Source organism: Phocoena sinus, chromosome 10 (genome assembly GCF_008692025.1).
Source record: "Phocoena sinus isolate mPhoSin1 chromosome 10, mPhoSin1.pri, whole genome shotgun sequence".
In the NCBI taxonomy this organism is placed as follows: Eukaryota; Metazoa; Chordata; class Mammalia; order Artiodactyla; family Phocoenidae; genus Phocoena; species Phocoena sinus.
Window position 1 is genome coordinate 92691730 of NC_045772.1, and position 26466 is coordinate 92718195.

General features: G+C 48.1%; 1 protein-coding gene across 1 annotated transcript in view; it reads left to right on the forward strand.

The window, feature by feature from the left end:
* Positions 1-6617, forward strand: part of GRIN2B (glutamate ionotropic receptor NMDA type subunit 2B) — a 292975-nt gene extending 286358 nt beyond the window's left edge. Inside the window, exons 11-12 of the mRNA XM_032645586.1 lie at positions 1857-2095; positions 4704-6617. Of these exons, the coding sequence (XP_032501477.1) occupies positions 1857-2095; positions 4704-6617 (2153 nt within the window). The remainder of the gene's footprint in view (positions 1-1856; positions 2096-4703) is intronic.
* The last annotated feature ends 19849 nt before the right edge of the window (positions 6618-26466 follow it).

Below are 26466 nucleotides of genomic sequence, written 5' to 3' on the forward strand. Positions count from 1 at the left end.
ATCAGAAGTTCCCCAGTCTTCTCACATGTGGCCAGAGCAGTGGATGGGATTTTGGAAAGGTCTCTGCTCTCTCTGGGCCCAGAGAAAGGACAGAGAAATCCACACGTGGCCATCTGCTCATCCTTCCCTCTCCCATCTTGCTTTTCCCTCTGGAAGAGGGAGGAAGCAGGGCCAGGGTCCTCAGAGACAGACACCGGAAGGCACTCACCCCCCAGAGTGATCCTCGCAGCAGACTGAGCAGACAGCTTGCTTTGAGGAGATCTCATCTCCTGTTTCGTTACACTCACGCCTTCCGCGTCCCTCTTCACTTTATTGTCTAAAGCACCTACTCCTCCTGTCCGTCTCACAGAAGCTAATCCAGTTATGGATGAGCAGCCTGACTGTACGTGGCCTCACAGGCCATCAACCAAGCGGTTCCCCAAGTTCTGTCTGCAGAATCTTTGCTGTTAGGGATGCGAGAAGCCGCAGAGGAGCATAGGGAGATTGTCAGACTCTGGGTGAAGTCAGTTGTTCCCTAGTTAGGAGAATCATACTTTGATCCAAGAAATGAGTAAAAAGTGATTTGATTAACGTTGGAAAGAGGAGGGGGGTTCTAGGTGGAGGGTTACAAGCCATTTTGGTATAAGAGTTTCTGTCATTGTAATGCAGCTGTCACTTAAAGGCAATAACGGGGCCTCTATCCACGAGGAAGTGCAGCCATAGAGACGATTTGCAGAAGTTGCCAGGGCTTCGGTCAGATTATTCAGACAAGGTTCACATTTTGAACCAAACTGGAACTATTGGAACAGGCAGTTTTCTTCATGAGATTTTCAGATTTTCGCCTCTCTGGAATTAGATGCATTCTCGGGCATATGGTTTCTGTCATTTTCCTTTTGTCTACGATTTCTACCTTTCTAATTCCCAGCATCCACTGAAGTGGATCACGGTTATTGTAACCTGGCATGACTTGAATTAATCAAAACTTCCTTAAGCAGCGTTAAAAGGAGGCAGGTCCGCAATTGGTGGTGTCATTTTACTGCAGCTTCCTCCCTTTTACTGTGAACATTTATATTTTCAACAAGAGATCAGGAAGCCTGAGGACCTCTAGGGAATCAATCAATCTCTCTGCCGATACGTCTCTGTCTCTCCTCCCCCCGACCCAATCTGCTTTGCACATTTTTTGAGAGCAATTTTCTGAACCGCTTGTTCGGTTATGTTGTTCCTCACTGTCTACAACAACAGCAAGAAAAAGTTCGAAGTGCTTTAGTCTGATACTCGGGCCCTCGGCGATCTTGCATCAACCTTTTGTATTCAGCTTCCTTTGCCTACCGTTACTCGTTTGACTCGTTCTGCCTGCCTTTCCCAAATACGCCTTGTGATTTTCTACCTTCCTCCCCTTGACCATGCTATTTCTGCTGCCTGGAGTGCCTTTTTGTGCAATGTAAATTACAATTCACCCATTCACCATGCCCACCTCCAAGTCCTACGTTCCTCATGAAAACCCACTGGCCACCCATCTGCAAAATTACTCTAATTCGGGCAGCTCTTGTGACCTGCATACAGCTTGTCATACTGATTGTTTCTATACCAGTTTACACTGGGTAGGTAATGGGGCACAGAGGTAATGTCTCCTGTCTTTGTGTCACCGGTGGTATCCACATGATCGTTTTCACTGAATACCTGAATACATCGATAAGTTGCTACATAACGGTGTTTAATAAAATCCTAACTTTCTCTGTTGGTTTTCTTTCTTTATGTCTCCTTCCCTCTTTCTCTCGCATGTTTTCCTCTCCTTTCCCCAACACCCCTCTCGCCCCCCCCTCTACTCCTGCCCTCTCTCCTCTCTCTGCCTGTTCTCCTCCCCGTCCCGCCGCCAGGGGAGATGGAGGAGCTGGAAGCTCTGTGGCTCACGGGGATCTGCCACAACGAGAAGAATGAGGTCATGAGCAGCCAGCTGGACATTGACAACATGGCGGGCGTCTTCTACATGCTGGGGGCCGCCATGGCTCTCAGCCTCATCACCTTCATTTGCGAACACCTCTTCTATTGGCAGTTCAGACACTGCTTTATGGGTGTGTGTTCTGGCAAGCCTGGCATGGTCTTCTCCATCAGCAGAGTAAGTGCTTTGATTCAGGTGCTTGGAGCTCGGGAAAGACAGCTCAGTGTGCAGAGCGCAGAGAGCCAGGAGGGCCCTGACTCCAGCCTGAGGCTGCTGAAGCGAGAAGCCACATCACGTACATTTCCCCAGGGGGGTGGGATGACATAATTTCAAGTGGCTCAAAAAACAGGTGATGCGGTTTTTCCTTCAAGAAACAGATTTCTGTGTGGGGTTTGGGCATTTGGTTCTCAATAAGAACTGGCAGATCTATCAGAATGAAACATTTGGCCTTTTCCCAGATGCCTTTCATCACCATTAGTTAATTCTGCAGAGGTTGGATTAATCATTTCATCCTTTTAAAAAATCACATTTCTATTTAAATCATGACATATATCTCTCTTAGTCTGACATCCAAAGGTATATTGTTGGTTATTTCACCGTCCTACTCTATGATTTAACCATGTGTGAGTTTGGGGAGTTAAAGAGCTTAACAGAACCTTCAGAAATAAGTCCTGACCTGTAAGCAATTTGCATTCCAGAAACTTCCTTAGTTGGAGCAAGAGTGTGACTCAAGTCGTTCTTTATTTAGTGCTCTTCTGTGTGTCTAGTCCAGAATGAGATTTTGAACAGAGTTTTGAATATGAACAGAGGGTCACAGGGAACAGCTAAAAAAAAAAAAAAAAAAAAAGACTTCTTTTGAATTCGTTAATAAAGTTATGGGATTCATTCATGAGAGGTGAACTCAAATGTCCTCTTCAAATAGAGGTCTAGGCTTCAGACATAAATAACCAACTTTGTCTCTAATGGAATTATATGAGAAAATGGAGTACTCATTAAGTTGTTGCATCTTTTGATCATTTTCCTGTAGTATTTTAGTTGATAGAGAAAGTGTCCTCTCTGGCTGTGAGTTGCTGCAGGCCATTCAGTTACCTGGGAGCAGGAGGCTGGAAGTAGTGGTCCCTGAGCCACGTCGTTGCACTGCGTGGCCCTTCCCAAGACCTCTCCAGAGAGGGGGATGGCAGCAGTGGGGGGAACCTGCAATAGAAGTCCCATTTGTAGCCCCTCGACATAATCAATGGCTCTGTAGAGGAAAAGTGCATTTTCTCCTGGCCATAATCAAGAAGGGTTAGAAAGGAGGCCTGAGAAGGAAAGTAGAGGAACCTTCTCTTAAAGGTCTCTTATCTCACTGCTGCCTCAGGGAAACTGAGGCTTATCATATGCAAATCTTCCTTCTTTCCCATGTAGCTGCCATTCTCCTTTCTAATCTTCTCTCCTCTCGTGCCCCTCCATTGGGACAGCCCCTTTCCAAATTTATCCCCCTAGTTTTAAAGATACAGTTCAAACAACCTCCTCTGCAGAGACCTTCCCCTTGCCAGGCAGAAAAGTTCCAAATGTGTCCACCTTTCAAGGCAGGGGGCAAGAGACTGGCAGGAGGTTGGCCTGACTTCAGACTTGAGCCCAAGCCTTTCCCTCTCCTGGACGGTGTTCTTCAGGGCTCTGCACAAGGAGCCGCACACACAGGGAGTTCTCAGTCAATACTAATTTGTTAAGATATTAATTATTTATGATCAGAGTAACTGAGTGAGAAACTATAAGGAGGAAACCAGGAGCTAAGGAGAGGATTCCACGAGATTCTTTTCTTTCTTTCTTTATTTTCTTGAAGTACAGTTAATTTGCAGTGTCGTGTTAGTTCCTGCTGCACAGCGAAGTGACTCAGTTATACACATATACACGCTCTTTTTCATAGTTTTTTTCCATGATGGTTTATCACAGGCTACTGAATGTAGCTCCCCGTGCTCTGCAGTAGGACCTTGTTGTTTAATCCATCCTATATCTACTAGTTTGCACCTGCTCACCCCAAACTCCCAATCCATCCCTCCCCCACCTCCCTCTCCCCAACAAAGGCATTCTTTATTCGTTTTTAGTACTGGGATATCTGTCCCAGGTCCTTCCTGCCCCGGTATAGGGCACAGCAGGAGAAAAATCCCTCTTTGACCCCAGGGCTGCCTGACTGTCTCTGTGAATTTGGTTCACGCTTGGCTCAAGAAGAGAATTGCTCAGTTGTGATTCGGTGACCAAAATCCTAAAAGCTGCTCAAAGTTTGTCAGAGCCAGGAAAGAGTGGCAGTCGTGAGCGCCTGGGCTCCGCCGTACTTTACTGCCAGCCAAGGGTGACCAGCCAGGGCCGAAAAGCCCCGGCATCTGTAAAGCACTGCTACTGATTTCCAGAAGGCTGACAATATGTTTTGCTATCAGTCGATATCATGGCCTCATTTTTGAGACACAAAAACCTCGGCACGGAAAGGAAAATCAGTTCGAGTCCGTAGTGGAGTTGAGGCAAGAATGTCCTGTCTTGCAATTCGAATCTATTTGTTCAAGTCACTCGGTGTAGCCGTGTTCCCTCCGGATCGCCAGGCGGCCAGCTCGTGATGCGACTTGCTAAATGCAGGGGGATAAGGCAGGCAAGCTCCTAGCCATGTTTCCGTGAGTGTGTAAGACCATCCCTTTCGTGTCCGCTCTGACTTTTCTCATCCACTTGGGCAGTCAGTGGTGGGTTGGTTGGGGGGTGCTGTTTATGGTCACCTCCTGCCTCGCCGGAGACCTAACCGGTCCCATCCTCCCTCCAGGGTATCTACAGCTGCATCCACGGGGTGGCCATCGAGGAGCGCCAATCCGTGATGAATTCCCCCACCGCAACCATGAACAACACGCACTCCAACATCCTGCGTCTTCTCCGCACGGCCAAGAACATGGCCAACCTGTCCGGCGTGAACGGCTCCCCGCAGAGCGCCCTGGACTTCATCCGCCGCGAGTCGTCCGTCTACGACATCTCCGAGCACCGCCGCAGCTTCACGCACTCTGACTGCAAATCCTACAACAACCCGCCCTGCGAGGAGAACCTCTTCAGCGACTACATCAGCGAGGTGGAGAGGACTTTCGGCAACCTGCAGCTGAAGGACAGCAACGCGTACCAGGACCCCCACCACCGGCCGCACAGCATCGGCAGCACCAGCTCCATCGACGGGCTCTATGACTGCGACAACCCGCCCTTCACCACGCAGCCCAGGTCCCTCGGCAAGAAGCCCCTGGACATCGGCCTCCCCTCCTCCAAGCACAGCCAGCTCAGCGACCTGTACGGCAAGTTCTCGTTCAAGAGCGACCGCTACGGCGGCCACGACGACCTGATCCGCTCCGACGTGTCGGACATCTCCACGCATACGGTCACCTACGGCAACATCGAGGGCAACGCGGCCAAGAGGCGGAAGCAGCAGTACAAGGACAGCCTGAAGAAGCGGCCGGCCTCGGCCAAGTCCCGCCGCGAGTTCGACGAGATCGAGCTGGCCTACCGCCGCCGGCCGCCCCGCTCCCCCGACCACAAGCGCTACTTCAGGGACAAGGAGGGGCTGCGGGACTTCTACCTGGACCAGTTCCGCACCAAGGAGACCTCGCCGCACTGGGAGCACGTGGACCTGACCGACATCTACAAGGAGCGCGGCGAGGACTTCAAGCGCGACTCGGTGGGCGGAGGAGGGCCCTGCACCAACCGGTCGCACCTCAAGCACGGGCCGGCTGACAAGCACGGCGGAGTCGGCGGGGTCCCGGCCCCCTGGGAGAAGAACCTGACCAGCGTGGACTGGGAGGAGCGCTCCGGGGGCAACTTCTGCCGCAGCTGCCCGTCCAAGCTGCACAGCTACTCGAGCGCGGTGGCCGGGCAGAACTCGGGCCGGCAGGCGTGCATCCGCTGCGAGGCGTGCAAGAAGGCCGGCAAGCTGTACGACATCAGCGAGGACAGCTCCCTGCAGGAGCTGGAGCAGCCGGCCGCCCCGGTGGCCGTGCCGTCCAGCGCGCCCGCCGCCAAGTACCCCCAGAGCCCGACCAACTCCAAGGCGCAGAAGAAGACCCGGAACAAGCTGCGGCGCCAGCACTCCTACGACACCTTCGTGGACCTGCAGAAGGAGGAGGCCGCCCTGGCCCCGCGCAGCGTGAGCCTGAAAGACAAGGGCCGCTTCCTGGACGGCAGTCCCTACGCGCACATGTTTGAGATGCCGGCGGGCGAGAGCGCTTTCGGCAACGGCAAGGCGGCGGCGCCGGCCGCTGGACATCACCACCACGGCAACCATGGCAACCCCGGCGGCGGTGGCGGCGGCGGCGGCGGCGGCAGCGGCAGCGGCAGCGGCGGCGGCGGCGGCGGCAGCTACATGCTCAGCAAGTCACTCTACCCCGACCGGGTCACGCAGAACCCTTTCATCCCCACTTTCGGGGACGACCAGTGCTTGCTCCACGGCAGCAAATCCTACTTCTTCAGGCAGCCCACGGTGGCAGGGGTGCCGAAGGCCAGGCCGGACTTCCGTGCCCTTGTCACCAACAAGCCGGTGGTGTCGGCCCTGCACGGGGCTGTACCAGGCCGTTTCCAGAAAGACATCTGTATAGGGAACCAGTCCAACCCCTGTGTGCCTAACAACAAAAACCCCAGGGCTTTCAATGGCTCCAGCAATGGGCATGTGTATGAGAAACTGTCTAGTATTGAGTCTGATGTCTGAGTGAGGGAAGAGAGAGGCGAAGGTGGGTACGGGAGGGTCGGGGCTGTGGACGTGTGGTGCGCATGTCACAGAGGGTGACGGGGGTGAACTTGGTTCCCATTTGCTCCTTTCTTGTCGTTTTCATTTATTTACGGGATCCTGGAGTTCTGATTCCTTCTGAGGGCGACCCTGGTGACCAGAACCATCTCTGCTCCCTTTCCGGTCCCCTCCTCCTTCCCGGTCTGTCCATCCTTCCAGTTCCCAGTTCCCGCGAGAGGATACGGTGGGCTCGCTCAGCCGGCGAGGGCGGAGTGGTTGAAGGAAGTGGCCCCACGCGAGCTTCCTCCTAGCGTGGAAGGACTCTTTGCCACGCACTTCGAGGGAAGCACGGAGAAGCGGGAGGAGGCCACGGGAGCGCAGGATAGCTCTCCCCGAACTGACCTTTACGTTTAGGTGAGGAAGCACAGCGCCCCAGTAAGCGCCTTTAGCATTACTGCCTGTGAGTGAACAGAGGCTTTTGCTAAATTCTCGTTGCTTAGATGGCGTGTGTTTGGGGATCGTGCGCCAAGCAGAGGGTGGGAAGCCACGTGTGTTTGTATATAAGCCAAAAAAAAAAACGTTTGCTTCAATTCCATGAGACTTCGCTGGTAGTGAACTGGAATGAAAGGTCATTGGCGGATGATGGAAAGTACATCAGAGCAGTGTTTCATGGTGCGTTAGAGGCAAGGAAGGAGGGACTGCGTGTGCATGTGTGTCTGTATACACTTGCACACGTGTTGTCTATACACGCCTGTCATCAGGGCTTTTCATGCGGAGAAGGCAACCTTGCCTCGTAATGTTGTTTCTTCTTTCAATATCCCTAAGCACCGGGCTTGTTTGGGCTTATATACAAACAGAGACGGGCCTGTGTTACCTGAATTTTGGCTGTCTCTCCCCTTGACCCTTCCCAAATGAAGAGAATGGAAGTTCTTGACGGAGAAGTTCCTGTGGTCTAGACAAAAACGTGGGTGAACAGTCCTACAAGGGCAACGTACAAAAATAATTCCTCCGTGGTTGCCAATACATTCCACCAGTTTTGGCCAAGAACTTTCCAGGAAGGCTAAAGGGAAGTAGAAGCAGCCAGGATTCTTTTGGCCCGTACCTGAGGGCAGAAGATTGTACAAAGCTCGTCTGAGCTTTTTGGACCCTCAGCTGGCCAGTTTGTGGGGGAGGAGCTAAGCAAGGCTTTGAAGGACAGGGGGGTCATTTGTGGTCGGGTAAGTGAGAGAGGGGGATGTTTTCAATGCTTTGATCCCTTCTTACTTAACCTGGAGCTAGGAGAGCAGGCTTGTTACCCCCCTGAATTGGCCACAACCGATACGGAACAGCCAGTGAAGAGGCATGAGCTTACTCCACGAGTACAGCTCGGGAAACAGTGGAGGGAAGGGAAGAGGTTCGGACGCGGGGACGGGAGGCGAGAAGGGACTCCCCCGCTACCCCATTGGGTCTGGCTCCCTGAGGATGTGACGCTGAACCCAGTGTGGACACTCTCTGTAGAAACCCCTCCACCTTCCTGCAACACCTCCTTCCCCTCCCAGATGAATAAAGAATAAAGAATAAAATATATATAGAGAGAGAGAGATGAGGGCACTGGCAGATGTGATACCCCCTTCACTCAAAGTTGGAAACTTGAGAAGGGAAACGAATACTTGTCACTGCCAGTCCTGAAACTTGGGGTAGGCGTGTTCCGTGGGTCAGTTCCACTGTCCTGCCATCGTCCCCTTACCCAGGATGGCAGCCAAAGAGCCAGGTCAGTTTGGAGGCTTGGCTGCAGGGTCTCCGTGTCGCACACAGGACACATAAACCAGAAAGGTGCTCATCCTCCTCTGGAAGGAAGCTGCCATGTCTCTTCAAGTCCCACCCGCCCCGACTCACCGCCCTTCCTCACCCCCCAGCCCTTGACTGCTGCCCCCGCTCTCCTCCTGGATTTTTACCTCAGTATCTTTCATTTTCAAGCCAACCGAAGGCCTTGTAAAGCTTTGTTTTCTTTCTAAAACAAACCTGGGGGCAAGGGGCTGAACCTCTCACAGATTTGGAGAGAGGAGCACGGAGTGCTTTACCTTAGATTCAAGGAAGGACCTTGGAGAGAGAGGACAGAGGGCGTGAGACACCTCCAGGAGGAAGAAGGCGAAGGGCCGTCAAGCATTCTTTGCCCCGACTCTGTCCCAGGTCAGGGGCTCGTCCCTCACTCTTCCTCTTACCTCATCCCTTTCAAATAAAAAAACCAAACCAACTAACCTAGCGAACAGCAATCTAGAACAAAGGGGGCTCTGGCGTCTCCGCTGGTGATGGAAATCAAGATGGTGTTTATTTCATATGTAAATATTTTGTTTTCTAATTAATTTTGTATAGATAAAGTGTTCTCTCGTGAGTATTCAGGGTGTTGGCCGGAGGGAGCGGGGTCGGGATGGGAATGAAGGGGGAAGAAGTGTTTTGTTACGGGCTTTCGTTTTCCATTTCGGGGGAATTGTTTTGTATGGCTTTCGCTTCAGGGTGTCCGGAGAACAGTGAAGGGGAATGGAGGCCGCCGTGGTGACTAAGCCAGGGAAGGGCTGCGTGTTCCACCTCCCAACTCACCAGTCTTCTCGTTGGCCTGCGAGAAGTAGTCATGCCTGTCGGCCTGGGCTTGACGTCGGGTCCAGTTTGGCTCCAGGCAAACCACAGGCCCAGCTCCTATCTTCCAGGTAGACCGTAGATCACCAGCATCTGCGCAAAGTCAAGCTGGTGGCGCCACATCTTCCCTGTCGGCACCGAGGGTGGGAAAGATTCCCCAAAGGGCTTAAACCAGAATTGAGGTCAAATCAACCGTAAGCTGAGCTTCAGGCGGCTCAGTCTTAAGAAATCTCCCCACAGCCCCCTCTCGTGTTTAACAAGCACCTCAGTCACTCTGACTCTTTTCTTCCTACCACCTGGGCTCCAGCCCTCTCCCCGGCCCCCTCCATTCCTCTGCAAGCACTCCCAGAAACTTCCCACGAGGTCTCCTTTCTTGAAGCACGTGCTATCTGGTTACAGGGAGGTAGCCCTGGATGCATGTCTTACAAATGAGCTTGCTTTTCCAGAAAAGCTTACCGGCTCTACTCAAAGCTCAGCGGCCAGAGGGTTCTCTTAGGAAGGTCTCGGAAGTTGGGTTTAGCGGTAGAAGGGTGAGCACAGGAGGGACAGTGCCAGTAGTGACTTTATATTCGCCTTGGCCTTGCTTCTGCCGTCAGGAAGGTGCTATTTGCCTCGAACCAGGTATTCAGAACCCGACCTGGGGTTAACCAGACAAGTAGAATTTCTTTCACTGGACCCTTGGCTTTGTGAAGGGTGGCAGCCTCTCTCTCTTTACCACCAGATGACATTTCCAAATCCATTTAGCTGAGATATTACATTACATTTTTTGTCCTATCCTGCCATCATCAAGAGCTGTCAGCTGGGTAATTCCATTTCTCTAAACCCCTCTTTGGCCCCCGTTGGTCACTTCTCTTCAACTGAATGTATGAATTGAGACCAAATAAGATATTCATGGCCTGCTCAAGAAAGCTTAAAGAAAGGAAGGCTGAGCCATGCCACGTTCTAGATGTTAACTTCATTGCGAAAGAAGAAGCCAGGAAAAATGCATGAGGATGAATGCAGCTCTCAGCCCCATCTCTTCCACAGATGGGTCTGGACAAGGACACAGTCTGTCCAAACTGTGACGTTCCACAGACACCCTTGGGAGCGCTAATGGTTCCGACTTTCTTCGGAGTCCGTGCTTTCTATCTTTCGTGTCCTCTAATCATTCCCTTCCACTGTGGCAGTGAGTCGCTGGGTGTGGTCCTATATCACTCCTTTCGGTGGCCATGCTTAAATCTCAGCATTTCTACCAACTTCAGGTAATCTGACCCTTGAACTTGCCTGAGTCAAGAGTGTGCGCACCCTTCAGAGTGACGCATGTACAGTGGATCTTGTAATTTCAAAGTATGTCACTGTGTTTCTTCAGCCAGAACGTGGGAAACGGCCTTGGTACGGATTCCCCCTCTGCTGGCCACAGCCATATTGTGACTGAGGGAGAAAAAAATCCCAAATGATTCCATTCAATGTCGGTGGTGTCAGTCGTGCCAAAACGCATGTGTAATGTGATAAAATAGGAGTCGTCTAGAAAATTAAGGGAATATCACCCGCCCAGTCTTCCACGGCCATCAGAAGTTGCCCACGGGTGAATTCTCTGCATGGGAGGTGAAGAAACTGTGTTACCAAAACGCAGTGTGCTGGTCACCTGCACAACTCATTTAAGAACTAGGGTTTCTTGGGGTTTTTTGTTTGTTTGTTTTTGTTGTTTGTTTTTTGGGTTGGTTTTTACTTAGTTCAAGGTTTAGGGACAGCATAACCAGATTGTCTGGGCAATAACCTTTGGAAAAAGCTATTCCAGAACTCACTTTATTCTTTTAATTCCCATCTCTTTAAAAAAGCCCTGTCACTGCTTGACACCCTGTGTGTGTCTGTTCGGTGTGTTAGGAATGATTCAGATGTGTGCATAAATGACGCGGCTGCAGTGCTACGGGTGAACGCACTCGGCGTTTCTAGGTATTGGGGCCATACCTTCTGTGCTCTCTGAGCCCAAAGCCATATAAGGAATGTGTGCTCAGTAGGCTCTGCCAGATACTTCGGTGGAGTGTTTCATTCTTGAGTGTCAAGAGATTCTCCTTCCTGTCTAAGGAACTCTTTATGGGTGAGAAGCAGCTCAGGGTAGACAGTTACCCAGGAATGGGTCTGGACTTAAAAATGGCGTATCGTCCATGGTGTGGCTTCAGAGGTCCTTTGAAGACCTTTGAGAAGACCTTTCCTTTTCATTCCCCACCCCACTCCAGCTACTGGCTTCCCACACAGAATTATTCCTTTAGCCCCGAGCTGCTCATCTGTCATTTAAATGAAAGTCATCCCCGGAAGGGTGCCATATTCAGCCGTATTAGAAATTTAGACGTTGAAACACCTAGCTTACATTAGGGTTCTCGTTTCTTTTCCTGGACATAAAGTAACGGTACAGGAGAAGAGGGAGAGCACAAAGAATGCTAAGGGTAACAGAGTAGGGAGGAAAGACACAGGTTCTAGAGTGTAAAGACATTTAAAACATCTCATCCTTCTGCTTTGATTAAGGCTCGTGTGACACAGGACTAGGACTCCCAGCTGGGAATTATTTTCAATAAGCAGCCACATGAGTGTGTAGTTTATGAATTTCTAACATCTGTACCTTGTAGGACAGGTTAAGGGCTTTGACTCCTTCTGTAGAAAATGGAACACTGATGTTTCTCCTCTGGTACAAGTTACTGAGTAGACAACTGGAAAGATCAAATTATGATAATAAAAAGTTACTGTCATTGCCTTCCGTCCCAGTTCAATTAATCTTCCAGTGTAGCTGGGTCGTTCTATGTTCTCCACTTCCCCACCTCCATAGGGGGTCTCGGGTGATCCCAACACACACTAACGGAAGCTACTGGACTACCAGGTACAACTTAACTGGTGGGCAGTTCTTTTTTAGACCTACCAGGTATTTGGGACAACACTAAAATGTAGATTCGGCAGTCTGAGAACTTCTAATCATAGTTTAGTTCTAGGATTCCATTCTAGTTTGGATCTAGGATTCCATTCTAGTTTGGGGGTTCCAGTACCGTATAAAATCCCAAGATATCTTCATATATCCCCCCTCCATCCCATTCCAACCACACAGACTCAATCACCATGCAGGGGTGCTATGGGTCCTCTGACTTAAAGCCTAGAGACCTATCTATTCTCATGGCAAAGAATGCCCCCAAAAACCTTAAGTGAAAATCAGTGCTCTTTCCGTGTCTTGGAGAGATTAATTAAGTCTGGGGCTTCTAATTTACAATGCTGAAGCAAGGAAAAAGGAGAGAGAGTGACGGGTTCGGATAGCAGTACTGGGAATAAGTGGGCAGAGTTAGAAATCATCCATGTTTCTCTGCCAGTGTGTCCATTTGCATCCAACTCCGAGCCCATCGCAGTGAGTTTCTGGCTCTGTTCTGTGCTTTACAACAGAATTGCTGGTGTGATTCTGAGGGTGAGGACTCCTAATGAGAACTAAGGGTGGAAAACAGAGCGGTTGAGTAGAATTCCCCATAGCCTCGGGACTCTTGTGTGTAGAATATTCGTGTTTTGGCAAAGGTGAGAGAAATGGAACTCACTGCAAGGATTAAGGGTACAATGAAAAGACACAACACTAAGCCCATTATAAAACTGTTATTTTAAAGGTTTGGTCTCCTCAGTTTAAACCCGAACTCTCTTTTTCGTAATTAGCGTTGTGATTTAGGGGTAGAGCAGATTCCAGTAATATGCGGGAGAAAAAAATAAAAGCTCTAGTTAAATGTGTTAGTTCAATTAAACCAATGTCTACTGAACACATATCATGCCCCTGGGCTAGTGCTGTGAAGAAGATAAAAGAATTTAAAGTGGAGTATATTACACTCACATATAATATGCGAATGCAAAAGCATACAATATTTAAATGTATGTATTACGTATGTATAAATAGGTGTGCATAAATGGGTAGATTTATACATGCAGGTTTAATTTTTTCTGGCTCCAGGTTGTGAGTCAAAGATATTAGGCATTATATTATTTTTAAAACACTACAGAGATTCACCTCTACCCGTCGTGGCCTCGCCTGAATCCTTCTTTTGGAATTATTCCGCCTCCCAGTGAAATGCCCTCTCTGACCACGACCTGGCGTTTTCTATATCCTGTCTGCCTTCCTTCAGGGTCCCTCTGTTGTTCCGGTCCATAAACCCCTCTGATTTCATTTACTTCCCTCCTTGGTCTCACCCTGTGATCACCCACATCAACAACACCCTCACCAGCAATCTCTTCTTCCTCGCCTTCTCACCCCACCTACCTTGCTTTTCTAACTCTGTCTCCCATTCTCCCAACATCCACTCTATCGCCAAGAACAGAAGGTCAAAACCTATGCCAAAGAGCACAGATTCGCTCCATTTAATCTCACCTAAACCCTACCCAGCTCAGATATCTTTTTTATTCTCCAGTGTTGACTCCCTGTCACATTCTCCAAGGGTTTGTTCATTTGTTTTTTATTTTCATTTTCATCTCGTCTCTTTCCTACTGAATTACTAAGAAAAGACACCTGATTTTGCAAATTCTCACATGACCTCTCCTCTCTACCTTTAAATTTCTCCCATCCTTCACTTATCTCCTCCATCCTCCCTCCTCCCTCCCAACTCGGTGACCCTCTTCCCCGTACTCTTGATACCCCCACCCAACCTCTTCTATGGCGCTCCAGCCAGTAGCACTTCATTCTGTTGCACCTTTAATCCCTTCCACACATCTGCCTACAACCATCACTAAAAACAGTCCTCAGTCCTCCACCATCTCCAAAATCAAGTCCTACAACAGTCCCTAAATCCCAATCTTCTCTCAGTCCAGTTAGACCCTTGAATTCCTGTCCTATCGCCATTTCTTTTCATCACTTCCGAATTTCTCAAAAGGGTCGCCTTTCTTTCTTCATTTCCTCAGTTAATGCACATGACTTACCCTTTAAAATTGGGCTACATCCTGCCATTCTACTGAAACTACTCAGTGGCAACATTCCAGTGAACTCCTTGTTACAAGATCCAGTAATCTTTTTTTTTTTTTTTTAATCCTGCTCTTCGGCACCATGAATACTACCCTAAATCCACTGCTGGGTAGCAGCACGTTCTGGTTTTGATCCCCTCCCTCTGGTCCTCTCTCGGTGTTCCCTCACTGGTTCCTGCTGTCCATCCTGCCCCCTCAGCATCGACTTGCCATGATGTTCTGAGCTTGACGCTCTTCTCCTTTCCTCTGTGCTTCTGTAGCAATATTTCCATTTTCCACTTCAACTTCAACGACTCGCTGGATGAGGATGAATTCCAAATCTTCACTCCTATAGACCCAACTTTTCACTTCACCTTAATGCACATATTTCCAGCCACTTCCTGGACAACTAACTTCATATTGAGTCAAATATCCAATGGAAACCAACATAATCACCAAGTCCCCCCTTTGATTAATGGTACCACGATTCTTTCTGTCACCAAACTAAAGATTTTCAGCCACTTTTGCCTCCTTCGTTTCCCTCATCCTGCACATCTAATCATCTGGAAAGCCGTTAATTCATACCTTGAAAGTTTCCAAGTCTTCTCATTCAGGCCCTTCCCTCTAGTCTGGATTATTTGTGTCTTTTAGCACTGTTGCAACATTTTATATTTGAATCTACTCTCGTCAGTATCACTTGCTCGGTACAAATTAAATCATGTCATTTTCCAACTCAGAACAAAACAAAGGACCCTTCAATGGGCTGTATTTGCCACAATCCACCAGCAAGAATAACTTCCTGTTGTTTGCCTGCGTGCACCGGGGCCCAGACAACAGGGGAATCACATTTTTGTCCCTTTCCTTTCCTGTACTAACTTGTTCTCCCACTTTTGTCTTTCCTTAAACTGTGCCCTTTGCCCCAAATTCTCGCCTCCCGATCTCTTATCTCATTCCCTTCTTGCCTAATATCCATCTTCCTCAGTACAAATCTTCAAAGACCAGAACATCTGGTCCATCATGTCCACTGTCTTCATCTGCCATCCCCCGCCCCCCAAAAAAACCCCATATATATGCCTTTTGTGAATGCTCATAACACTTTCATTTAATCTGTCTAGTGGCAGCCATCATGGACCATCTTATTTATGGTTATTTAGCTATACATCCATCTCCCCTGCTAGATTATAAACTCCTTGTGGTCAGGGGTCATGCATTTATTCATCTTTTTATCTCCTGTAGCACCTACCAGTGCATCTTGTTTATGGAAGGTACTGAAAAATATTTGATGTTATTATAAATTGTAATTGAAAAGGAGTCACTTTATTTTGCCCACAGGATACTTGAATCTGCAGTAAAACCTAAGGATGAGTCCCTTCCCATTTCTCTCTGTACATCTGCACCCACCAACAGTCACTGCAACACAGGACATGTGTACATTCTCATGTAAATTATCATTTCAGATGGGAATTTGGATTTTTCTAAGTTTTGCTTTGTCCTTCAAAGTTATGCTGTGACTGTCTTACGGTTAGTGGAGTGTCCTTGGCATACAATATGTATACATATTGTCAGTCACAGAGGGAGAGACCATGGAGGATATTGATCAAATGTTAGGTACCAGGAGCTTTTCAGATGCTTTCAGTGGAGCCTGTCTCCAGACACTGCACTGTCCAGACTGAGTCTCTAACAGCCTGACCTACGCTGGGATTCACCTGGCTTTGATGTAACCTCTAGCCTTTTTTTAAAGCACTTGCAGTACCAGAAAGAACTTGGCACAGTTCCGGCTCATTAATCACACAGTCTTATGGACCCCAAACAGTGGTCCACTAGGACCAATGTATTAATGCTGCACGCCTGGTATTTTCCACCTCTGTATCTATGCTAGATCAGACTTGGGGGAACCGTTTGTGCAGCTCACGACCTGTGTCTTGATGATATATATTTCCTGGACTCTGTGTGATTCTCACCGTTTCTGAGGCTTGGACTACAGGACAACTTCTCCCAAAGAGTAGACAAGAGTTGACGTAATCGAGCACTTTATTTCTGATCTTTATATCACAAACGGACGTAGCTTAGGATTTGAATGAGCTGGCTTAGAGAGAATTCTAGTTTCTAAAGGACTCCTTTCTCTCTAAATGTGAAGGGATTCATAGCATTGGAAGAGACAACATCACCTCTGACCTTATGGCCCTCCTGTCGCTTTAGTCTCTGAGCCCCGTTCAGCCTTCCCTCACCTCCTCGGTGGTCTACTGAGCAATCTGTCCTATTCCTATTCCGGCCAGTGTCAGTTGCTGATGTCTACTGAGCAATCTGTCCTATTCCTATTCCGGCCAGTGTCAGTTGCTGATGTCCCCGTAAACATTAGAGCTCGTTCTGTCCTTTCACTTACACTGCTCTGGTAACTGATCATGTTCCCTTCTCCTGGCCAGCCTTCTCTGTAACTTTCATTTTGTCATAGAAGGTGAATTATTCTCCCGTGGGAGGCATCTTCTGCCACTGTGTGCTAATTTAAAGCATCCTATAGAGAACCAAACTCAAATAAGTTACAGGAAGTGGCAAGTCTCTTCTTCAAAAAAGTGAACAAAGTCCATTCTTCATTGAGACAGGAGCGGGTAGAGGAATTATTATGGGCGAGATGGGGCAAACTGTGACAACTTGGGAAGCACCCTAATGAAAATTAAAATGTAAGTCTGGGGGAGAATTCTTCTTCTCAAAAATCCCATTAAATCTAGATAGTCCTGCACCAAGGAATAGGGATAGTTAATGTTTTAGAGCAAAATCCAGCTCATTATGTTATGACACTTTTTTTTTTTTTAACCAGTGAAACAAATAGTCTGATAATAGCTGGTGGAAGGGTGTAGAGATGCCATCCTCGTGAAGAGGTACATTCCTGAATCACTCTTGGACGAGTGGAATGAAGAAATGTCCAGGGAACTCAGAATATATCCAGAAGGAAGCTTTACCCATGAGGTGTTCATGTCAATTTTTGGCCTATAAATACTTACAAAAGCAGAGGAAGGGTAGCATAGGAAGAAGGGAGAGTACAGGGGGTCTAGAGGAGAGCACCCCTTCATGTCACAAAGCCAGGAGCTGCACCTGAGTCTCTGGGACCCCCCCTGGTTACTGGTGTTGATGGTAGCTTTGGGAAAGAGCAGGACCCAAAGCTGATGACCTTTCAGGTGTCTGTCCCTTTAGTCCTTCGCAGGGCGTGAAAATTCACTCAAACTTGGAGCTTGTTTTCTGGGCATAATTGGACTGAAGAGAGAATTGCACTTCTCATTTTCCATTTCCACTTGTAACCTGAGTTGCAGCAGGTTCAAAAGCACTTTCTGGGGGCCACCTTCCTGCCCTCGTGTGGACTGGGAGTTGTTTGATGCAATGCCGGAAATACCAGGGCAGGTAACAGCTGTCCAGGGCAGCGCCAGGAAAAGCCAGAGCCACATCGCGGCTGCCTTCAGCGGTGACTGTGCCCGCCCCAGGGTGAGGGAGGAGCCTGGATGCCACCATACCTGTGACTTCCCAAGTGTCCTCAGGGAGTCCAGCCACAGGTCAGCCCTGAGCCCATCCTCAGGCTGTGCCCTTCAGACCACAGCACCCAGAGAGCCCCTGGGCAGAGAGGGAGTGACAGGAAGTCTAAGCCCCCAGGCTGTGGCTCCATCTCCCTCCTTGTATCAAGAGGTGCATAGTCTCAGAGATCTGCCAGGAGCGAAGCCTCAGGGGAAGCGGCCCCAGGAATGTGAGTTTGCTGGGCTGCCGGCTGCTCTTAGATAGGGATGTTACCTGTTTCCAGAGGGGACATTTTTTTTTTTTTTTTGGAAAACCAAAACATGCCTGCCTGAAACCTCGGTCTTATACGGAACAGTCTTTGTAGTTACCGCCCAATGTCATTGTCACACTTTAATTGTCATTGATTGTTTTCTTTTGAAATCAAGGGCTATTTTAATGTTCCCTTTGGCTGTGACATAGGACCATCTGAAAATCAGAGACTAGGCCATGATGCTGCCTCCGCCTGAGATGTGCTCTTAATGCTTCCACAGGTACACTCGAGCAGCGTGACTACACCTAATTTGGCCTCTTTGTCATGCTTGTGCCCCTGCCCAACACACACACACACACACACACACTCACTCACTCACTCACTCACTCACTCACTTCTAACAGCTAGATCCCACAGCGCCACTGTCAGTCATATTACGGAGGAGCAGGGCTGCATTCTCGGTAGATGAAAGTGTTCATCTGGAACCGGATGGACATAATTACAGTTTTTCGAGCCAGTGTTTTCGCTTTGCCCTTCCTAGCCTGTGGATCGCTGACACCTCAGGGTCTGACAGAACATCCAGGCTTATATGAAGGGAGCATCTCTTTGTAACGGAACAACCATCCTACTGCCTGTCCTTACTGAGCCCTGTGGAATCCATGTGGTCCTCTGAGGTCCCATTAGTGGATCAGTGCTAAGAGGATGGAGATGTAGAAGCCAGACTCTCCAAGGACAGACAGGCTTGCTGCTTAGATAACTACGTCTCCATGGGTACCCACATCTCCTCTTGACAACACCATGAGCGGGGGTGGAGAGGTCTGTCCTCAGTGGGACAGAAATGGCAAACATACCTTGGGAGATTCAATAATTTTTCTTCTCCCAGGGTCAAGAGCAGAGAAGATAGCAAGACTTCACGTCAGCAGGAAGCAAAGAGGCTAGAGAGGCATCCAGACAGAACTCTTACTAAGACACAAAATAGCAAAAATACCCTTTCTTTCATGCGAACGCAACTGGAAGACAACCAGGGCACTTACAGCCGTGTTTTTCCTCTTTCACTTATCATCTTACACTCTCATTCTCAGGCGAAGGGTCTCAAGCTGTGCTGTGTTCTAAGTCAGCTCCGAGCAGCTCGCCCTCCAAACACCCGCACCCATGCACACACACGTTGTTAGAATGAGAAGTCGAGAGAGCACAGAGCTTGCACGTGTGCGTGGTATTTAATGTTTTCAAACCAGAGCCCAACACGCCTCGTACAGTCAGCCCCGCTGCATTTTAATGGTGGAGGATATATCCTGCTGCATATAACTGTGTACTTAGGATCCCAGAAAAGAGAACGACCTTGTTACTGTTACTCCTCCTGGGACTCCTGGGCACTTTCAGTGATCAGGGCAAGTACGTTGGTTGTGTCTCGGTAGCAGGCACGAGAAATGGGGCGCAGAGACATTTGAGGAGTCATTCTTGAGCATCCGTAGCTTAATTCCCATGTAAAATGGCCCTGAGCTATGGCAGTTTCTCAGCCTGACTCTGCTACGCGTGCTTGGAGAAGGATAGAGTTTTCCAGGGTCACCAGCAGCCCACTTAGACCTCCGCCACAACCATCCCTGTGAATGGCTTCCTTTGGCATGGAAATACGGTCGGTCGTCTTTTAATTTGAAAGATGAAAATGTTGAAGCACAGCAAAATTTGATGAGCAGTCAGAACTAAGGTTATACAGGAAATTCTTGTCGGAACCAAAACTTGTCTGAATTTCCAACTCTCAGCCTAGCTCACAAAACAGCGCTGCCTGAATGTCCACCCCACCCTGTGTTCAGCATCTAATGGAGGAAAAACGTCATGAAAGCCAGGCAGCTAGTTTATGGTTTACCCAAATCTTTCCCATGAGAACCTGTCTTCTTCACAAAGCCATACACACACACACACACACACACACACACACACACACACACACACAGAGTCCACATGAGTCTACAGAGACCAGTCAAAGGGGTAAGAACAAAAAACTTAAAAACGAGAAAGGAATAGAAGAGTTTCTATAATGAAGAGGAGTTGGAGGCTAAATAACAAAAACGGTTTTGAATTTTGTGGGGCAACACATTGTGAATAATTTTTTATCATTAAAAAATTTGTATGTAGCATGTAACCCACTCAGATAAAAAGCTCAAGGAAAACTGAGACAGAGGATCTCTTCCAGAGTGTTCCATGGGGAAGGGAGACTTCAAGAATCTGTGCGAGAAAGTCATGGTACTCTGAAGGTATCAGTGGTTTTAATCAGCTCACAGTGAAGAGGGCAGCCTCAAGACAGAGCCTTTTAGTTTCTTCTGGGTAACTTAGTCAAGTTCAAACACAGCAAGCTTGATGCCAGTTTTAAGGCGTGAGTTAGTTCTGGAAGCCTACGTAGAAATAGAAGGAAGTTCACGCATGCAAGGAATTCCAGGAGGAAGCAATTATCCCCCGTGATAATTATTGCTGCCTAAAGCCCAGAGGCAGGGCAGCATGGACATTGCAAAGACTAATAAAGGTCTCCTGAGAATTCTTACGAAACCTTAATTTCACCCCAAGATTATAGCGGCAAAATCATTAAGCACCCAAGGGCCAGGGAATCCTGCAGCCATCTTCTTTTGCAATCCACCTGTTCACTGAGGAATGATTTAAGATCAGGAAGTAATCATCAGTCTTCCCAAAGAGGACAGTCTTTAGTTTCTGCCACAGAAGAGATTTTGGTTCATGTACAGAGTGTGCTGCGGATACCAAGAGCAGTGAAAGAGCTCTAAGTGTCCTAGTTCAATGTAGAAAAAAATTTTTTTCATGTCATTGGTCCCTCCTGCCCCAGGGGAAAGATAGGAGAAGAAATAGGAAGTTGGAAAAGTAATAGCTGCTTGGGGCAGTGGAGGGCGGTGGTCTTCTCTATCATCGATCGCACAGTGTGGTCATTCCCAGAGCCTGGCTCAGGACCCTCGCTCGGGAGAGAATAGGGGCAGAGGAAGGAGGTGAGTTTTATTCTCACGTACGGGGCTGCTGTAGCAGAAGGTACTAGAGCCCTCCCTGAGCTCGAAGTTTAGAATCAAGCCAATGACAAGTATCCATTCCTTTCTGTTCCCCATAGGCCACCTGAAATCATGATGGTATTACAGGAAGCTAAGAGAGAGGGGCGGGGGCTATTCCATCTTCAGGCCACGGGAACTTCATCCTTCACAGGAGTGTCACTACAGACACTTGGTCCTGATGCTCCTTCGTGAGGAGAAACGGGGCCAACAGCTGATGAGCATTTGGAACATCTTAGTGCCTGGGATGGCCGTTCCGTGCTCTACTGCAGCTCTATTCACTGAAGCGAGGAGGGGAATAAAAGGATTCATGGGGACCCTGAGGGCAAGAAATAACAGAATTATTTAATCAAAACGACAGAGCTTTTGTGCTCAGTATTAAAGATTATGGTAGAAATGAAAAAGCCAACCCTTCGGTACAGCTGACAAAAAGATAGCTCATAGAGAAAGATAGGAAGCATTACAAGGGCAAAGTTTTCCAAAGAAAATCCACGTGTGCACGAGACTGGTGTTCTAAGCCGAGAGCACAAGTAAGATGCGGGTAGCTTCCCATCGGGAGTAGATTTTACTGGGCCTGGGTGCTAGGTGTCCCGTGGAAAAGCAGCGGAGGGGAGAGTCCATTTCAGAGTCGAGGGCTCTGCAGGGCAGCAGCCCCCACAATGGGTTCAAACTCCTCCTCTCGGAGGCTGGGGGCAGGATGTAATTTCCTCTGGTAGCGTGGTTTTGATTTCTTCTCAAGCCAGGCTTGTCCATTTGGTCATGGGCACCTGGGCAGCTCACACTTTTCCTTGGCCTCTTGCTTTCTGTAGCTAACATGAAAGAATTACCCGCATGGTAATTCAGGTAAGTGGGTAAAGTCCGGTGAGTGGAAAGATGAATGAGACCAAGAACAAAACTGTGATCTCCTGGGGCTGTCATCATCACTTTTTGGTTTCCTTTGTTTCGTTTTCATTTTCTTTGCCACATTGTGGGGAAATCTACTTGGTCGTCACCCATCAAACATCCTACAGGCAGAGTTTGGTATGGAAATTCACAAAGAACGAACAGGGTCAGCATATTTCCTCTAATCCCAATCGTTTTGGGGAGCTTGTTCTCTCTTCCAGAGCCATCTCTTCTTTGGGGCACTTGTTCTCGCTCCTTGCCCGGCAGCCATGATTCCAAAACCAATTTCAGTGGTTGGTGCTGAACAAGAAGAATAATGGCTAGGATAGGAAATAGACCAAAATACCTATGTTTTTAGCTGTGGTGAGGTGGCTTTTATCATGGAACCTTCCGGGTTTCTTACGTGGAAACTCTTCCTCACCTCTCAGCCTTCTTGGTGGCTCTCCTGGTTCCTCTTCATGGATGTGGTTCCCCCCCGCCCCCCGCCTCAAGGAGGGATGTAGTCCTTAAGCCGTGTTATTATCTAAACTCTTAGATCGTTTAAAGGAACCATTGGTAATTTCTCATGGGTTTGTTTGTTTGTTTGTTAACTTGGGAAGATGGAGAAGTTTTAAAAGGAGAATGGTAAGCAAACAAGAAGGGCCTACTACCAGATGTTTCAACTCAAGGTCGAATGCTGGGAAAGTGTGTGCCTGTTCCGGTGATAACCTGTGGTTCACCTAGTGGAGAGGGGGTGTGCTGTAGAATATCAGGCATCCTCCTTGAGAGTGTGCACCGGGGCTTTGGTTGAGGTGGCTGTCATCATCGTCTCTCTTTTTTAGTGTCTCAAAGCACAAGCCCTGTGAGACGGGGGATGCTTGCATTCCAGTCTGAAGGTGCTGGGGATATGACACTCTCCTCAGCTCTCCTTGGCCTGGCGGCCACAGACTTTCTAAATATCTCACCCAATGAGCTGTTGTGCGTTGTTTTATTAATTGTTAACATTGTCTCTCTATTGAGATGAGAGAGAGAAGGTGAACTAGGAAACAGAGATGGTGACAAGGGGACAAAAACCTTTCTTCTGAAAATTGCTCTTTACTGAGCTGAGAAAAAATTCAAAAGCAAGGAAAGGAGAAATCAGGGTAGAATGGTTTGGGGGTGAGGAGGCAGTGACACCGACACCCAGATGCTCTGGTTTATTCCATAAGAGATTTGGGCAGCAGGGGAAGCTGGGCAGGTATTGATTGTTCAGGAAAAACGGTGACGCTGACTTGAGAAAGAGGCATGGGCTTGCTTCCAGGTAGACATTGGTAAGCACTGCACCTTAACTCTTCCAAAATGTGTCTACAGATCTTTAGGGCAGCTCCTCTCAAACGATTTCCATTCTCCAGTCAAAAAAGTGTTCTGAGTAGAAGAACTGTAGCCCCATTATGACTACATTTACTTAAATTGGAAAGGCAAAGGGTGCTGTGGAGAAAAAAGTATATCAGGGAAATAGAATTTAGCTGGAGCTTTTTTCAACTTTGGAAGTTGTCACCTCTGAGAGAGAAAATCTTTTAAATAAAATTATATCTGCCCATCCCCCGAGAAAACACCAGGTTTCTAATCTGGTTACTCTTTACTTGAGGAAGGAAATTGGTAGATTTGATTACAAATGGGCATTTTTTACAGATTGATTTAATCCCAAATCTTACACATATTAACATGGAATTAACTGACTCAGACATGATCTTTTAAGCATAATATTATTGAAAGGCAGTAGATCATATGTTCTAAGCAAACCAGAAAGGCTGAAAAATGTTAAATATCCTTCCAACTATTGAGTCTCTATAAATTCTACTGGACCCACAAGGGATTTAAGAGTTAGGCAACAGCAAGAGAGCCTTTGAGATTCAAGGAAATTTTTTTCTTAATTATTAAAAAACATAATAAACCCAAGGGCAATTCTTCAATCAGAAAGGAAAGCTCTACTCTTGTCATTTACAAATTTGTTAAAGTTTAGAATAGATAACCAGAGTTTTGTTTCTGACTGAAGCTCTTCTTTGGGGGAGATTGGCCTGCCGTGTAGGAGCATGTTTTGGAGTGATTGTTTATTCATGCATTGATATTTATTGAATGGAACCCCCAGGCCAGGGATACAAAAGAGAAGAACGGCCACGTCCATGCCCTTGTGAAGCTTACATACTGATGAGAGGAAATTGGCAAAAACATCAATAAATAAATTTCATGTCAGACACTTCAAAGTGCAGTGGAGAAAGGTGAGGCAGATTGAGGGGGGTAGTGGTGATGCGGTGGACATGGGCCTGCTACTTTTTATAGGGTGGACAGGAAAAGTTTCTATGAAAAGGTGACAGTTGAGCGAAGGCTTAAAAGGAAACAAGGGAGTGAGACTAGGAGTTGTCTATGTGAAGGGCTTTTCGGGTGAAGAGAAAGCAATCACAAAGGCCCTGAGGTCAAACTACACGTTGGACATACTTGAGGAAGAGCCAGGAGGCCAATGAGTGAGGAGGTGAGTGTGACAGATGAGGTCAGAGATGGCATTGGCCCACGGGCCTTATAGGCCATGGTAAGGCCTTTTTACCAAGAGCAAGATGAGAAATCACTAGAAGGGTCTGAGTAGAGAGTGATAGGAACCGATTTCCATTTCAAAAGCAGCACTGTGACCACTGTGTTGGGAATCCGCTTTGAGAGGGTGGGCAAGGGAAGAAGCAGCAAGACTACTTAGGAGCCTGTGGCCTCCGTCCAGGTAAGAGATGTAGTGGCTTGGGCCACGGCGTCAGTGAAGGTGGTGAGAAGTGGCTGGATTCCGGAAATGCTCTGAAGGGTTTGCTGACAGATTAGATATTGAGTAAGAGAAAAGAAAGAATCAAGAATGATCCTAGAATTTTTGGCCTCGGCTACTGTAAGTTTGGAGTCACCATTAATAAGATGGGAACCCTAGAGGTGAAGGAGACTGGGAAAGATATCCTTCTAGTAAGGCTAAGATGTCCCTCAGACATCCCAGTGGAAATGCCGATTAGACCGTTGGCTGTATGAACCCGGAGTTTAGGCAAGAGGTAGAGCCTGAAGATATAAATTTGGAATTCAGAGACATTTGGTTGGTATCTGAAGCCATGAGACTAGATCTAGGAGTGAGTACAGACGGAAGAGAGTCCCTCGGCCTGAGCCCGGGGTAGGGGGTGTTCAAAGCCCCAGAAGATGGGGAGAAACTAGCACTGAGAAGTGGCCAGGAGTGGCCTCCATGGCAACAGGGAGGTCATCCTTTTCATGACCTAGAAAACAGCTGATTCAGTGAACTGGGTGGGGGGGGGGGCAATAGCATGGTCAGGGTGGGTTCAAGAAAGAGTTGGAGAAGAGGAAGTGGAAACAATATGAAAAGGCAACTCTTTTGCAGTAAAGGGAACATAGAATAATAGTAGATGGTAAAGGATGTGAGGTCCAAGGAGGTTATTTTTTTAAAAGATGGAAGAAATAACATTCTGTTTCATGCTGACCAGAATGATCCAGTAAAGAGGGGAGATTGCTGATTCTAAAGGAGAGGGGATAGTTGCTGGAGTGATGTCTTCCACGAAGTGAGAGGGAACGGGATCCAGGGCACAAGTGGAGGGGACTGGCTTTAGGATCCTAACCAGGTTGTTATGGTAACAGAAGGGAGAGAGTGGGGCACAGGTGCAAGGGGATTCGTAGATGTGATGCTGGGAATATGTCTTCTCTGACTGATGATTTTGTAGTGAATTACAAAGGGAGTTCATCAGCCAATAGTGAGTGTTGGGGAATGGGTACTGGAGGTTTGGGAGGAAAAGAAGGCCTGAATTACTCATATTGCCATACAGCAGAAGAGTGAGGAGGGAAAGTGACTGTAAGAGGCGTCCTAGGTGGCACGAAGGACTTACTTGAGATGCTTCCAGTCGTGAGTTTAAAAGTAACTTAAGAATCTTTGTCAGCTGCGTTCAGCTGCTCGGCTGGAGTGGAGAGTCAGATTTAAACAGAGCTGGGGGTTAGCCAGGTAAATGCGATGAGGGCAGCACGGGAAACACAGTCGAGGGCAACTGCAAAGTGGTGATTATGGTTGGCCCTGGAATCTAAGCTGGGTGAGGAGAAAAGTGAGGCTTTTTTAGGGAATCAGGAATGATGAAGTGTGGTAGGGGGAGGGGATTGAGATGCAGACTGGGGTCCCTGAATTACTGAGTCAGTTGCCAGAAAGAGCGATCTGGGAAGTAGGAAGGAGCGGGGTCAGAGAGTGTGATGCTTGAGGCTTCGATTACACAGAGGTTGGAGCTACTGGTCTGGGGTCTGGGGTGCGGTAGGACTGCCGTTAGGTGGAGGAAAAGGTTATTGAAGGAGCGGAGGCCAAGGCACTGAGCGCAACTCTGGTGCCTCTTCTTCAGTCCTGATGTTTGGGGGTTTTTTGATGTTCACTAGAAACTCCATTGCCATCTGCGGTAAGCCACAGCCTGTTTTTATAGGTGTCAGCAAATGTGATTGTGGCTTGAGGCCGCACTTTTACTCTTGCCCTGGAAAGAACACATTTTCCCAGTAAATCTTGTCCTTTCTATTTTCAAGGCTCCCATCGAAGTCAGTTTCCTTGGGGGAATCATAACTCTTTGTTCACCTTTCTCCTCATTTACCTTGTAAACAA